Here is a 16,576-nt window from a genome sequence, read left to right on the forward strand (position 1 = left end):
AATCTTGTTATTACGGAGTTCAACAGTCATAGTCTATAGACGTTTTTCTTTTACTATGGAGACTATGTCTTGTCCAATTGCCACACCCAATAACCCTATTACAATCTGTGGCACAGGGAGCATGCCCATCAAACTCCCAGCAGGACCAATAGAAGCACTTTGTGTAAAAAAAGATACACAAAAACACACGGCTACTTTTATAAATGTATTTTAACAATATATACCGTAGATCATATATATATGTATGAACAGTTCAATTTTATAGAAAGATGAGCAAGACCATTTTGGTATACAGTACTGTTTAAGATTTCCTATGTAAGTACAGCAGTTGCTATGTATTAAATCTCTCTCTAAAATACACACGAAAATCAACAAGGCACCAATAACTTAAACAACAAACTCAAATAACAAACAGAGAAAGACAACAGAGTACAACAAAGGCAACATAGAATAAACCCATTCTATTATTAAATAACAAATCAAAACCGAAACAGATAAAACGCACTTTGGCTGAGAATTAATTTGTGTTACAATCAAGTAGTAATACAAAAACAAGAAACTGCACTGCTGTTGCACACAAAGTGTCATATTTAAGGTCTAGTCTCAATTTTTATTTTATTTTTTTGCAGTATTTTATATATATATTTTTTTTTTACAGAATTGTTTATCAAAATGTTTATAATATGAAAGCGTATTTACAAATCATTTAAAAATCACCCTTCCTCCTAGATTTTGTACACAGTGCAGAAGGCATTTCAAAGTTTGTGCAACAAACAGCATAGAAAATGGAACGTTCTCTGATATGGCTGTATTATGAACTGAGTCCACACTAATAACCAGCATGTGTGTTAGAAATTCCCCAAGTCTGCATACACAGAAAGGGACTGGTACTCTGTCAGGTACCAAGCAGCAGCAGTAATGACCAGGGTGGAGCTGTGGAACAAAGGCATTGCTCAGTGCAGTGCCAGTTAATTCACAGGACTGCAGCACAAGTACTTTCCTAGTATACTGATCTGGGTTTAGCATTTAGTAGTTATTAAAATATCTACTGCTTTTATGAATGAATTAAAAATAATAAAAAATAATAAAAAAGGATCGTCACTGGCTTCACATGTTAGGATAGCTATTGCACATGACACCCTGCAAGCTGCTGTCCGACGTGTAAATGATCACATCTCTTCTCCAAGCTGCATGGGGTCGACTGCCCTTCGCTTCTTAGGGTGAAATGTGTTTGTTATAATCACTCTTGAAATCTCATCCACCCCTATGGGTGAGATTCTCAAAGCATTAGATAAACCTATAACTTCAAAGCATTAAACTCAAGCTGGGACTCTAAGAAATGAATTATAAAACGTTCGTCTTGTCTTGCTGTGTCTTGAAGGGTTACCATGCAGAGAAGCATCAAATGTGAGGTTTTATATATTTTAAATCTGCCAAAGCTGGCAATTTCTGAAGGATTTGCAGCACTCTTGCTAAGGAATCCCATCCAGTCTTGCAGTGACCATGGGGCCCCCTAGTGGTGTGCTTCATACGAGCCTGTAGCACTCAGTGTTATCCATTGCCATTTACAGTAACTGTGAATCCAGGGGGAGAGCTGGCAAAATAATTAAGGAACCTCAATTAGATGATTTTCCCCTACTTGATTCAGCTGCAGAGAGGGAAAAGACCCCACTCGCACAGCAGTACAAACACACTGAGGCTCTGGGTTCTAAGAGACCCCACTCGCACAGCAGTACAAATACACTGAGGCTCTGGGTTCTAAGAGACCCCACTCGCACAGCAGTACAAACACTCTGAGGCTCTGGGTTCTAAGAGACCCCACTCGCACAGCAGTACAAATACACTGAGGCTCTGGGTTCTAAGAGACCCCACTCGCACAGCAGTACAAACACTCTGAGGCTCTGGGTTCTAAGATGTCGCAAAAGCCTTGGCGTTGTAAGGCAGTTTGGGGAGAGACAGGGGACGGGCTCTCTTGCAATCCCAACCCCCTCTGTGGATCGTTCATGCATGTGTTTAACAGGCCGTGTAACAATACCCTGTTACACGGCACTACGTCCTCAATGGCTATGCTGCCTCAGCGCTTTGACATGGTAGATGGTAAAGGGCACAGAGTCTACCCCCTGCAGCTCACTAACCTGGCACTACCCATTCTCCACAGGGCTTTTCTTTACCAGTTATGACAGCACAATTTAAAATCTCAAACCAATTTTCACACCTGCCCTCTTTCCCACTCTCCCTTTTTGCCTGCCAGTGGTCAAATCACTTCCTTTTCAGTGCAACGCTATCCACGAAGTTTAAAAAAAAAAAAAAAAAAAAAAAAATCTGAAAACGGTGAACCATTAACCCGTATTAAACCGGTACACTAGTGCAGTCGAGTCTGCGGGGGATTGCATCTCTCTATCCACACTAACATGATCGGCAACGAGGTTAGTCATCATTAACAGGTTGCTTCAGTATAGCAAAAGGGCAGTACTAGTACAACAAGTTAAACTTGCAGATCACAAAAAAGATTTGCAGGTATGTAACAAAAATATATGTTAAAAAAAAAAAAAAAAAAAAAAAAGCTCCCCCACCCCACCGCTTTCTCAGCAACTCGAACCTGCAGCCGCTGATCTCCTGGTTTGGCTCGCGGTCGCCGTGGACGACGGGCCTGCGTTCCCCTCATGGCAATCCATCATCCTCCAGACTCAGAGCCACGCGCTGCAGAGAGCCGACACAAACACGTTAACAAAACAAGCTGAGATCTGCACCATGCTTTATGAGCATTTCATAATGTAATAATCCCATTACAGCTGCAAATTCATTTAGCCCTGGGTAGCGATGGCTTGCCTTGTTGGTTTTATAATGGATTCAGGGGTTAAGAAAATACAACAAACAGAACTGCAGGGGGTTCCCTTTGTTCTGAAGTACAGTGACATTTTCTTTCCTAGTTTTTAATCATCTAGCCCAACAAGCGTTGACATTCCACTTGTAGTGCAGTTCAGGGATCTGAGCACCCTGCTGTATCAGCGCGACGCTGCCCACAGGCCTCTGCACAGCGGGGCTCTGCACAGAGGGCCTCTGCACCTCCTCTTGGGTCCCAGGAGACTGAGCCGAGATGCAGGTTCACAATGATTAGTCTGGGGCAGGCTGGTCACCTGTGCTAATGGCTGGGATATTTTTTGGCTCTTCTTCATTTCAGCCTTTTATCTCAAAGGAGCAGTAGGCTTAAAAAAGCTGTTAATACACAGTACATTTTTTAATTTCAGACATTTCTTAACTATATTCCAAAATGACCATAAACAATAACTTATAAAAAGAAAAAAAATGATCTTCTAGTGGTACATAATTACAGGGAACAAGAGTCAAAGCCCTGTTTCCCATTAAATCTGTTCAATCCCTGTGGTTAAGAAGTAACTATAGACTTGAATAAAACAACACACACACGAGGATTCAAAGAAAAAATTTTCTTAGCAGAGCATTCTAATTTTCTCCTCCTGATTAAAAAACAAACCGTGGTTGCCTTTTAAAACGTGCTCAGTGTTTTCAAACACTGTGAAGGCTCCAGCTCACTCTGAGTGTGTGCATGGCTGTCCCCTTGGGGGCTGCGGTGAAAAGCTGGGGAGTTTTGTCTAAGCAGCGGGGAGAGCTCCCTGTGTGGAATGGCAATGAGCCTCGTTGTCTGGGAACGCAGTGGCAGGGGTCTTGGCACTCACAGCTGGGTAGACGTGGCCGATCTGGTCCGTCCTCCCGATGTGGATCTCCTCTCCCTCCTCTCCCTCCACCTCCTCCTCCTCCGTGGTCTTCCGGTACACGGGATTGTCGAAGTTCATGCTCTTTGTGTTCTTCCTTCTCCAGTTTCTCCAGACCAGATAGCCTCCCGTGCACATCAGCCCAAGCAGCACTGCTGCAGCACAGACAACAATCAGCTGAATGCATGGATACCAGCCCCACAGAGTCAACAATCAGCTGAAAGCATGGATACCAGCCCCACAGATACAACAATCAGCTGAAAGCATGGATACCAGCCCCACAGAGACAACAATCAGCTGAATGCATGGATACCAGCCCCACAGAGACAACAATCAGCTGAATGCATGGATACCAGCCCCACAGAGACAACAATCAGCTGAATGCATGGATACACCAGCAGAGAACTCAATACAGATTCATACAGGGAACTCAGTAGGCGTTAAATACAACAGAGTTCTTTTGAAAAGCATAATTAATATATAAATTTAAAATACTGGTTCCATTTGGGCATTGAAATAAACATGGTGCCAAATGAACATGTCGTTCTCTTGTCTGGCCAGGACTGCTAGTGTATTTTCACTCTTTCAAAGGAGACCTGACTTGGAAACACTGGGGATATTTACAATCAACAAGAAACAGCTCTCCTGTCTGCCTGGACCTTACTTTTCTATTGTAGAAAGATGAGGTTCAGAAAGGCCTAGGCTGCAATATTCTATTGGTACAAACCTATAGGAATGATGATACCAATCACTGCCACTGTGACACTGGTTCCAAGAAGATGCTGCTCACCCCCAGCTGAAACAGAAAGAAACACAATCACAGGATCACTGCAAGCAGATCAGTGTTTATTACCATCACAACACAGGATCCATGCAAGCAGATCAGTGTTTATTAACATCACAACACAGGATCACAGCAAGCAGATCAGCGTTTATTAACATCACAATCACAGGATCCCTGCAAGCAGATCAGTGTTTATTACCATCACAATCACAGGATCCCTGCAAGCAGATCGGTGTTTATTACCATCACAATCACAGAATCACAGCAAGCAGATCGGCGTTTATTAACATCACAACACAGGATCCCTGCAAGCAGATCAGTGTTTATTAACATCACAACACAGTATCCCTGCAAGCAGATCTGTGTTTATTACCATCACAATCACAGAATCACAGCAAGCAGATCGGCGTTTATTAACATCACAACACAGGATCCCTGCAAGCAGATCGGTGTTTATTAATATCACAACACAGTATCCCTGCAAGCAGATCTGTGTTTATTAACATCACAACACAGGATCACAGCAAGCAGATCAGTGTTTATTAACATCACAATCACAGGATCCCTGCAAGCAGATCGGTGTTTATTACTATCACAATCACAGAATCACAGCAAGCAGATCGGTGTTTATTAACATCACAACACAGGATCCCTGCAAGCAGATCGGTGTTTATTACCATCACAATCACAGGATCCCTGCAAGCAGATCGGTGTTTATTACCATCACAATCACAGAATCACAGCAAGCAGATCGGTGTTTATTAACATCACAACACAGGATCCCTGCAAGCAGATCAGTGTTTATTAACATCACAATCACAGGATCCCTGCAAGCAGATCGGTGTTTATTACCATCACAATCACAGAATCACAGCAAGCAGATCAGTGTTTATTACCATCACAACACAGGATCCCTGCAAGCAGATATATGTTTATTATGTTTATGTTTCACAAGTAAAAGCGCGGGAGAATGCAACGTGCCGGAGTAGTGCAAAGGTAGCGTAGTAAACCAAGTTTCAGCGATTCGTTTTACTGCATGAATACAGTATGACACTGGTCATACTCAAGAGTATTTTGCTGATAATTTGTAGTCTGCAGTTGCATTTCAGTAGCCCTTTACATTAAGTGTTTCAAATGACTGTATTTACATTGTAGTTACTTAGTAAATACGTGTACTTGTACATAATTACAATGTTTTTATGCACACTTCATGTGTACATTGTTTTGCACGCTATAACCCTATCCCTTTTTCCCTGTATACTTTTCTGATACAATTGTGTGCTTACATATCAAATACTTACACATTAAGTACATTGTACCTATGCATAATAAGATTGTTTCTAAGTAACTACTATGTAAATGCACAGCAATTCCAGACACAACTCAGACTTCGAAACCTGAAATGCTCAAAGCTTTCATCAAGTCTGTGACCAAATTACACAGCCTCCAGATCACTTCAGAGCAGTTATCAGCCTGATCTGTTTTCAATTACACAGCCTGCAGATAGCTGTTTTTATGATTGGAGCCTCACAGCCTCCTGGCTACTTTTAGTAAAGATAGTCTTATATATACTGATGTACTCTAGTTTCTTCATTAGAAGTCTACGCTATCGTCTGGGGCTCACCCAGGCTTGCAAGGTTCGGTTTGCAAGGCCATGTCTGAACCGAACGAGCTGCTGCTGCTTGTTGCTGGTTTTCTTTTTTAATGTAAAGTATTATTTTAATTACTGAACCCCCTGTACAGACCTCACCACTCTAACGATAATGAATGTGCTGAATGTCAAGACAGTGCCGGTTATCTGAGATGATGAGGTGGTTACTTTTGATTTCCTGTACATCACAATCGACCCTTTAATCCATCAGTGTATCCTTTATTTCAGCGTTGTGGTTTTCATGTGCAATAGCGCCCACAGAGCCTCAGAGACTAGGTGTGTGACACTGTAAAATGACATGCATTATCAGAATACAACACAACTATTCGAAACAGAAAACGGGATTTTTGGATGCATGGGTGTAATACAATCATCTCCTTTGTCGTTCTTCATTTGCCACACAACGAAATCGGTAGCTTGCTTGGTGTTCCGCATGGCCAAGGAGCTCTGTGCAGCTCGTCTCGAATCCTCCTCTCCATCACCGCTTTGCTCTCACTGGTCTGTGCTCTCCTGCAGCCTCTCTTAAGAGATGCAATAGAGCTACATCTTCTTTGCATCTTCCTTTTCATATTGCAATAGTGGCAAAAACATCAGATAAAGCTGTGTGTTTCTGTGTGTGCGTGCGTGTGTGTGTGTGTGTGTGTGTGTGCGCGTGTGTGTAAGATGTCTGATAACTCAGCTGCTGCAGCCCTTGTATTTAAAATGAAAGCATCCCAAATGCTGCAGCTAATCACTTCTACGAGTTTACTGCGGTCGAGTAAGATGGAAATCGCAAAGGCATTGCAAAGTGAGATAAAGCTATCTGAAGCATTGTAAAAACCAGCACAGTAAAAGCGCAGACGATTTAGTCTAAGCATCTGCAAAATGACCCTGATAAACTTGTATTTCAATTAGTTCTAAACTATTGATCAGCCATTTAAATTTTCTGTTCCAAAAACACAAAAGAACTCACTCTGTTGAAAATAGCGTTTGTTGCTGCCAGATGGTGGGGAGCTGCTGTTCGGTCCAGCTTATTAACTGTGCACATCAGCTTGCTGGTTCAGAGAAACCCTGACAAATGGCCATTAGCAGCCTGAATACCTGCCGGGGAGGCTGCAGGTTTTGTGTAAATTGCACCCTTGTTCAAGCAGCACACCAGCACACTAGCTCCTGACTGCATAGGATACAGAGGGAGCAGTGGACAGTATACCTGCAAAATGTAGGTGCAAAGTATCTGCTATGTTTTACACAAAAAGGGTACATTTTCATCAGGGATGACACAAACAAACAGGTCTTACACTGATGTGACAGATTGCTGTTCTCTCTCAGTTGGTTGGCCGGTGGCAGGGTGGTGCGCTCGCTGAGCTCCTCTGGGACTGTAGCAGGAGGCTGGGAGGGGGCAGGGCGGCTGGCAGCTGTGCTGGTTGTGTGGAGGGCGGTAGTTGGGATGGTCGCTGGTCTGGTGGTTGTGGTGGTGGTGGTTTTTGTTTTCGGCCTCACTGTTGGGACACCTATGGAGAAAATCATGAATATTTAACACTGTTCTCCAAGAACAATCTCCTAATCCTCTCTCATTACTGTGTGCAACAATGTCAGTTATTGCAAAGTTATTAACCAAAACAAGTTTTTAGTGCACATTTTCTCCTTAATATACTTGAATGTAATTGATACAAAAAACAAAAAGCAGGATGTACATGCCACACAGAAAAAACTAAAACAAATGAAAGGTATAGAATATGAGAGCAGGACACTGCCGAAGTGTGCAGCTGATACAAAGCAGGACAGCGGACAGCAGCACCAGTGGAGGCCGTCACCATTCCCGGATTATATTAGCACCCATAGCTGCAGAACGGATCAGGAGTGCATTGCTTTAAATATGCCAGCACTGTGCTGCCTCCTCATTAGCACAATTGGCTGCCACATCATTGGAAAGCAGTATCTGGGGGCGAGGCGGCCTGACAAAGTGAGTTTTTGAAATACATGGTTCTTACTGATCTTTCAGAGACGGCAGCTTTTGCAGGGTTGTCCAGAGTGCAGTAAATTCTCGCTCTTCAGACCATGTGAACAAAACCATATAATTCAAAGCCAGCTATCACAAGTGCATTGTGAATAAAGCAGCAGTACAGACAGGGATTTCAATTTAACAGCAACCTATCGACCCGAGTCTTCCCCTTTGTTTAGACAGACTTAAATAATGAATAATGCGGTCAACTCAAAAAAACACTAAACAAGCAGTAGGAAGAGGCATGTGTAGATATTGCAGACCGCTCTGTTAAGAAGAGTAGCAGGGAGTCCAACATGCTGCTTGCTGGCTGAGTGAATGAATAGTGACACTGAGCGCTTTAAAAACACACCCTTACCAGTCTGACAGTGTCTCATGTCGGGGTGCAGCTCCATGCCGTCCGCACAGGCGCACGTGTATTTAGGGGAGTGCTCTGTGATCTGGGGTGCAGGGAGACACAGGTACTCACAGCCACCGTTCGGTACAGAGCCCACGTTGCAGCTGTCTGGAGCTGCAAAGGAAGACAACAAAATCAGCTTCCCTTCCCTCGTCACCAAATGCCAGGACCGTGGCAAACAGAACTTAATCAACATGATCAGTGTGTCAAATTCTTTCAGCTGAAGAGTTTGTGCAGCATGTGACCAGATTGGGCATGATCAAAAGAAATGCTATGGCATGTTTTACTGTGGTGGCAAAGAAGATTCTTCTTAAAAACTGGACACATTCTCCCCTCCCACTTACCTACTTAGACAGCGGTATGCACAACTATTGCATTCAATTTATTTTGAAATTTTGAGAATGCATTTATTTTCTCCAAATGTATGTTAATGTCATGTTTTATGCTGTGTTTTTTCCATGTGCGTTTCATGAATTGACATGAGGATTATTGAATGACATCTGAAATTAATATTAAAAAATGTTACTAAGAAAAAATGATAAGTGCCAGTGGCAATTCCCTGACATTGGTGCAGCACAGAGTGTGCAGTACCAGGGCAGCTAAACGAGCTGACAGACATCATCAGGACCAGGCCAGTCACAGAGGGGATAATCAGTGCAGTGGTACCCAGACCCCTCAGTCTCCATACCACTGCTGCTTCACAGAGAACACAGGGGCCAACACTGGCACAGGGCAGGATGGCTGCTCCCAGTCTCTGCTACCAGAATATAATGATAATGATGGTAGCTCTTGACAGCCCTCAAGAAGAGGTCTCAACCAGGCAATGTTGGTACAGGGCCAAAAGGTTTAAAAAGCAGACTTCAAGCTAAATTCTGATATTTTACTGAGCCTAATAAAAAACAGTTTGAGATGGTGCATATTTCAAATCGGTGACACAGGTGCAGAAAGACAGGCCAGCTGAGAGAATCTGAATATTGAGCTAAAGATTAAAAAATCAGCCTAACCCTAATCGCACGAATCGTCTTTCTGCACCAGGTAAAGAGCGTGGCCCGTCTTTCTGCACCAGGTAAGGAGCGTGGCCCGTCTTTCTGCACCAGGTAAAGAGCGTGGCCCGTCTTTCTGCACCAGGTAAAGAGCGTGGCCCGTCTTTCTGCACCAGGTAAAAGAGCGTGGCCCGTCTTTCTGCACCAGGTAAAGAGCGTGGCCCGTCTTTCTGCACCAGGTAAAAGAGCGTGGCCCGTCTTTCTGCACCAGGTAAAAGAGCGTGGCCCGTCTTTCTGCACCAGGTAAACGAGCGTGGCCCTTCTTTCTGAACCGATGCCCAATCGGTTGGTTATGTTTTAAGGTCCAAAAATATAATTCCGATTGCAAACTCTTACCTTTGGGCTGTCTGAGCTCGTGAAACACAATGATATCGTGCGGGTGATTCAGGTGTTCTGCCAGCGTGGAAACGTTGCGTACAGTAAGCCTGCTGGCGCTGTAAATGGCTTCGTTTTCAAGGTCTGTCCAATAAACCCTGTCCTGCGAGAAGAAGCACAACTGTGAAACAGTAACCAGGACAGGCAAGACGAGTTCCTCCCTGATAAAATGCCAAGCAGGCTGCGGCAGATGGAAATGAAGGCTCTGATATTAAAGAGAGGCACGCCTCATCCAGAGAGACACTGCATCTCAATGCTACATATCAAACCAGAATCTATGCCACATCCCTCAACACAATGAGGCTTCAAGGAAACTGTGTGTCATCCATCCTTATCAGCTACGTGAAGGGCAACTAACTCAGAACGAGGGAATGGAAGCTGACGTTTCTGGGCAAGCACAAATTCCCCAGCAGTGAAAATAAAGTAGCTGCTGCTGGCACCACAGACACACACAACACAATTCACTCTTCATACTCAGTTCGATGCTGGATCTAGCCTAAATAAACATTTATCAAAGCTACTTACTCCTAATCGTCATTAGTGGCATTTTTTCTGAATGGGGAAAAAAAACCAATTAAACATCGAAAACAAATAAGAAATGACTCAATACTTAATTTGAGCCTCTGAACTAAAAGTCTTTGTTGTTTATTTGTGGTTTGGTGTGTTTCTCCTTTCTGAGAAAAAAATTGTGCTAATAACAAATTTGAGTAAATAGCTTTGAGAATTTAGCCCAACACTTTTGTCTAAACGTGTTACTTTAATATGTTTAACGGTCTCTTTATAGCACTAATATTAATAAAAAAACAGTGGGGCAAAAATGCAACAGCAGCGACAGTACAGGGTGCAATTGTTCCCTTTTCTTCTGCAGGGTGTCGCAGAGAGATATTGACGATATATAGTCAACTGGAATACGCCGCGATGATCGGAAAAATAGCTCAAACCTACAGTATATGCCTAGTCAGCATCTTTAATCATTCAAATCATTTTCTATTAGCAAGGCCACAGACATGGTGCATGGCAGTGATGCTACTGAGACTGACATACTGCTAATGCTGAACCAACCTGACTTCCTACCTGAAATCTGTTACGCTCTTCTGACCACCAAGGGATTTCAATCTAATTTCAGTCCTGGCTGCCATTCAATGATTGGATCCCATCTGACAATATGCCCCCGCTGGTCCTGCTTTACCTTGTTCAGCCCCCTTCATTACCTCGAACACTGCCAGGGCAGACGGGTGGCCCAGGTGGTGTGGAGATGAAAGCAGGACCTTCCTGCTGCCTCCGCTGAAGTCCACGCTGGAGATCAGGTGCAGCTTGGAGTCAACCCAGTACACACGCCTGCTCATCAAATCTGAAACACAAGCCTCTGCTCAGCAAGGGAACCTATAACGAGCAATCACTGGTCATATCACAGCAAGGGAACTCATAATGAGCAATCACTTTCACTGGTCATATCACAGCAAGGGAACTCATAATGAGCAATCACTTTCACTGGTCATATCACAGCAAGGGAACCTATAACGAGCAATCACTGGTCATATCACAGCAAGGGAACTCATAATGAGCAATCACTTTCACTGGTCATATCACAGCAAGGGAACTCATAATGAGCAATCACTTTCACTGGTCATATCACAGCAAGGGAACCCATAACGAGCAATCACTGGTCATATCACAGCAAGGTAACCCATAACGAGCAATCACTTTCACGGGTCATATCACAGCAAGGGAACCCATAACGAGCAATCACTGGTCATATCATAGCAAGGGAACCCATAACGAGCAATCACTTTCACTGGTCATATCACAGCAAGGGAACTCATGACCAGTGAAAGTGATTGTTCATTATGAGTTCCCTTGCTGTGATATGACCAGTGAAAGTGATTGCTCATTATATCACAGCAAGGGAACTCATAATGAGCAATCGTGTCTATCTCCCAGTTAACGGCACTTAAAATACAAACCGTTGCTATTGTAAACCATTACTTTGTAGACAATGACCCTCAAAAGAAGTTCACTCCAACAAACCGTTAGAATTGACAGCATTTCATTACCTTAAAACAAGCTGACTATTTAACACAAATCTCTTCTGCCGTTGTCCAAAGATGTTGCAATGAGGGGATGTTTTTCAGATTCTGGCTCTATTACAGAACCTACCAACACAACAAGCACTGCAGTGCATGGGGACACAGTATATATTAGGAATTAGGACTCTGATTGGTTAGAAAGGATCTAGTGGTTAAAATACAATCCAGAGGGTATGTGGGTAACACAAAAATAAATCAACGAGTGACACAAATCCCCAAGCAGATGAAGATTAGATTGTGTTTGGGCACCTATGTGGCATTGTCAGCAGATACCCACAGCCCCCTTTCCATGGGTCCTTACCCAGTGCGATTCCGTTGGGCCACTCTATGTTGTGGGAGACCAGGACCTGCCTGTCCACTCCGTTCAGCCCAGCCTTCTCGATCTTGGCTGGGTTCCCCCAGTCTGACCAGTACATGAACCTGCAAAATCAAAACCACCAGCAAGTTACCAGTGTGCACTGCAAACACAGGCAGGAATTGCTGCTTTTAATTACAGTGGGATGGAATGCCTGAAAATCACCAAACGCAATGCAAACACATTTCAGCAAGGACTTTGTGTTAGTTTTTTCATAATTAATGAATGAATTAATAATAAGAAAGCTCCGAGCCATAAAAAAAAAAAAAAAAAAAAAGATTGTTTGATCTTCTAAAAAATACCAGACTAGAACAGAGTCATTAATTAAAGGCTTTATTTTATTCAGAAAGAACTTTATATAACTCATGACTTTAAGCTTTGCTTTATGAAACTAGTCCTGGAAGCATGCCCACTACAATAAGCGTTTCTTCATTTTAATCAACTTGCATCAATTCTATACAACTGTAAAGGCCACAAAAAAAGGCAGTCAGAAAGCAGTCCTTGTACCAAATTCTTGTGCATCTACATTATCCGCTGAATCGGCATACCTGTGCACTGCAGGCAAAGTGACTCCAGTACTGTACCGACAGTGCAACTACAAAGAGACTCCAGTACTGTACCGACAGTGCAACTACAAAGAGACTCCAGTACTGTACTGACAGTGCAACTACAAAGAGACTCCAGTACTGTACCGACAGTGCAACTACAAAGAGACTCCAGTACTGTACCGACAGTGCAACTACAAAGAGACTCCAGTACTGTACTGACAGTGCAACTACAAAGAGACTCCAGTACTGTACCGACAGTGCAACTACAAAGAGACTCCAGTACTGTACCGACAGTGCAACTACAAAGAGACTCCAGTACTGTACCGACAGTGCAACTACAAAGAGACTCCAGTACTGTACCGACAGTGCAACTACAAAGTGACTCCAGTACTGTACCGACAGTGCAACTACAAAGAGACTCCAGTACTGTACCGACAGTGCAACTACAAAGAGACTCCAGTACTGTACCGACAGTGCAACTACAAAGAGACTCCAGTACTGTACCGACAGTGCAACTACAAAGAGACTCCAGTACTGTACCGACAGTGCAACTACAAAGAGACTCCAGTACTGTACTGACAGTGCAACTACAAAGAGACTCCAGTACTGTACCGACAGTGCAAGTACAAAGTGACTCCAGTACTGTACCGACAGTGCAACTACAAAGAGACTCCAGTACTGTACTGACAGTGCAACTACAAAGTGACTCCACTACTGTACTGACAGTGCAACTACAAAGAGACTCCAGTACTGTACCGACAGTGCAACTACAAAGAGACTCCAGTACTGTACTGACAGTGCAACTACAAAGAGACTCCAGTACTGTACCGACAGTGCAACTACAAAGAGACTCCAGTACTGTACTGACAGTGCAACTACAAAGAGACTCCAGTACTGTACCGACAGTGCAAGTACAAAGAGACTCCAGTACTGTACTGACAGTGCAACTACAAAGAGACTCCAGTACTGTACCGACAGTGCAAGTACAAAGAGACTCCAGTACTGTACTGACAGTGCAACTACAAAGTGACTCCACTACTGTACTGACAGTGCAACTACAAAGTATGGTGGCATCTGGTCTGTGATTCTAATTAGCCCTGGCTCTAATAAGCACTTCTTCCCAGAAGTAGAGAATACCAGCCATGGTTAGCAAATACTTGTGAGCTGCTGTGTTCCAGATGCTTCCAAATGAAACCCTGTTTCCAGCACTGTGCTCTGCCTCAGGCACTGGGCTCACACCTACCCCTGCTTTGGATCCACTGCTATTGCCCCAGGGCACTGGGCTCACACCTACCCCTGCTTTGGATCCATGGGCTCACACCTACCCCTGCTTTGGATCCACTGCTATTGCCCGCGGCTCGCCGAGCTCACTAGTGATCAGCGTCCTCCTCTTCTTCCCGTCAGCAGTGGCCACAGAGATGCTCTTGTTCCCTGAGTCGGTCCAGTAAATGTTCTTGTGGACCCAGTCCATGGCCAGGCCCTCGGGGGAGTGCAGGTAGCTGTCGATGAGGGTCACTTGCTGGGATGCATCGCTGGCTTTGTTGATGTAGGCACTGGAACGGCAAAGCCAGAGAGCGTGAGAAACAGACACTGCACATTGCCACATTGCATCTTTTGGTCTGTGGTGGGGAAGCGTCCATTGCATGCCACACCTCCAGAAAGCAATACGGTATGAAAGGATAGGAACATGACAGCGAACAACAAAATGTATGAATGGCAGAAAGCACATTAGACTTTGTTTGGGGACTCTTTTTGTTAAAAGTATGACAGCCAGCACCTCTGCTCTAATTGAAGTTATTATTAGTGTTGGACAATCCACTGAGATCCCTATTTTTAGGGAGGCTCTGTCCAAATTTTAAAGAGGCTGTGAAGAGAAGAACAACATGCAGGAAAGTGGAACACGACAAGTCAGCACCATACATCAAGCATGTCTGAGTTGGGCTGTGACACTACTTACAGCACGCAACCAATGAGGATACTGACTTGTCATTGCTTGCACCTGGACTATATTAACAGCGGTTTTAACCTTGAATAAAAGGGCTTTCACTCACTTCAATTCTCTCCCTGGGAATTCTGCCTTCTATATGAATAAATACAAATCTTTCACTGTGAAAAATACATGTTTAGCTTTCAGTTTGGATGTGAAGTAAAAACAAAACTAGACTAAGACAGAGTGCATGAATTGCATGATTTACTCAACAACAGCTGTGCCTCTGTGTTGATCTGAGAGTATAAAAAGAAACAGTGCTGTATTAGACAGACTGATGGCACAATGAGAACAGCTGGGGATCACAAACTTCATATTTTCCGGCTTGCTATGAACTTGGCGATTTGACACCTGTGCAAATAAGCAAGCCCTGTTTCGCTGCTGTTACAGTTTGCTGTTTGCAGGAAAGATGCAGCTGCGCCAACCAAAACAAACACCTCAGTCAGCCTGTTTCTGCTTATTCACGCTGTGGATACCTGGGAGATCACTCTCATGAAATAGCTGCTCTTGTTTCTTATTCACGCTGTGGATCCCTGGGAGATCACTCTCATGAAATAGCTGCTCTTGATCCTTATTCACCCTGCTGATCCCTGGGAGATCACTCTCATGAAATAGCTGCTCTTGTTTCTTATTCACCCTGCTGATCCCTGGGAGATCACTCTCATGAAATAGCTGCTCTTGATCCTTATTCACGCTGTGGATCCCTGGGAGATCACTCTCATGAAATAGCTGCTCTTGATCCTTATTCACGCTGCTGATCCCTGGGAGATCACTCTCATGAAATAGCTGCTCTTGATCCTTATTCACCCTGCTGATCCCTGGGAGATCACTCTCATGAAATAGCTGCTCTTGATCCTTATTCACGCTGTGGATCCCTGGGAGATCACTCTCATGAAATAGCTGCTCTTGTTTCTTATTCACGCTGTGGATCCCTGGGAGATCACTCTCATGAAATAGCTGCTCTTGTTTCTTATTCACCCTGCTGATCCCTGGGAGATCACTCTCATGAAATAGCTGCTCTTGATCCTTATTCACGCTGTGGATCCCTGGGAGATCACTCTCATGAAATAGCTGCTCTTGATCCTTATTCACACTGTGGATCCCTGGGAGATCACTCTCATGAAATAGCTGCTCTTGATCCTTATTCACCCTGCTGATCCCTGGGAGATCACTCTCATGAAATAGCTGCTCTTGATCCTTATTCACGCTGTGGATCCCTGGGAGATCACTCTCATGAAATAGCTGCTCTTGTTTCTTATTCACCCTGCTGATCCCTGGGAGATCACTCTCATGAAATAGCTGCTCTTGATCCTTATTCACGCTGTGGATCCCTGGGAGATCACTCTCATGAAATAGCTGCTCTTGTTTCTTATTCACCCTGCTGATCCCTGGGAGATCACTCTCATGAAATAGCTGCTCTTGATCCTTATTCACGCTGTGGATCCCTGGGAGATCACTCTCATGAAATAGCTGCTCTTGATCCTTATTCACACTGTGGATCCCTGGGAGATCACTCTCATGAAATAGCTGCTCTTGTTTCTTATTCACGCTGTGGATCCCTGGGAGATCACTCTCATGAAATAGCTGCTCTTGTTTCTTATTCACGCTGTGGATCCCTGGGAGATCACTCTCATGAA

The 16,576-nt window shown here is 43.9% G+C and overlaps 1 protein-coding gene across 5 annotated transcripts in view; it reads right to left on the reverse strand.

Annotated features, from left to right (window-relative positions):
- Positions 1-230: 230 nt before the first annotated feature.
- LOC121327091 (low-density lipoprotein receptor-related protein 8-like) overlaps positions 231-16,576 on the reverse strand; it is a 57,101-nt gene continuing 40,755 nt past the window's right edge. Inside the window, exons 11-20 of one of the 5 annotated variants that reach the window (XR_005951525.1) lie at positions 14,278-14,505; positions 12,351-12,469; positions 11,174-11,313; positions 9,924-10,065; positions 8,506-8,658; positions 7,444-7,656; positions 4,459-4,527; positions 3,696-3,886; positions 2,600-2,700; positions 231-1,594 (exon numbers count right to left, since the gene is read on the reverse strand). Coding sequence is in view for 4 of the 5 variants with exons in the window: in XM_041270879.1 (XP_041126813.1) it covers positions 3,612-3,886; positions 4,459-4,527; positions 7,444-7,656; positions 8,506-8,658; positions 9,924-10,065; positions 11,174-11,313; positions 12,351-12,469; positions 14,278-14,505 (1,339 nt within the window). In the remaining variant the exon portion in view is untranslated. Of the gene's footprint in view, positions 2,701-3,375; positions 3,887-4,458; positions 4,528-7,443; positions 7,657-8,505; positions 8,659-9,923; positions 10,066-11,173; positions 11,314-12,350; positions 12,470-14,277; positions 14,506-16,576 lie in introns of those variants that run through there. The other 4 variants (XM_041270882.1, XM_041270881.1, XM_041270880.1 and 1 more) reach the window with 4 other exon arrangements.

Source organism: Polyodon spathula, chromosome 14 (assembly GCF_017654505.1).
Source record: "Polyodon spathula isolate WHYD16114869_AA chromosome 14, ASM1765450v1, whole genome shotgun sequence".
NCBI lineage: Eukaryota > Metazoa > Chordata > Actinopteri > Acipenseriformes > Polyodontidae > Polyodon > Polyodon spathula.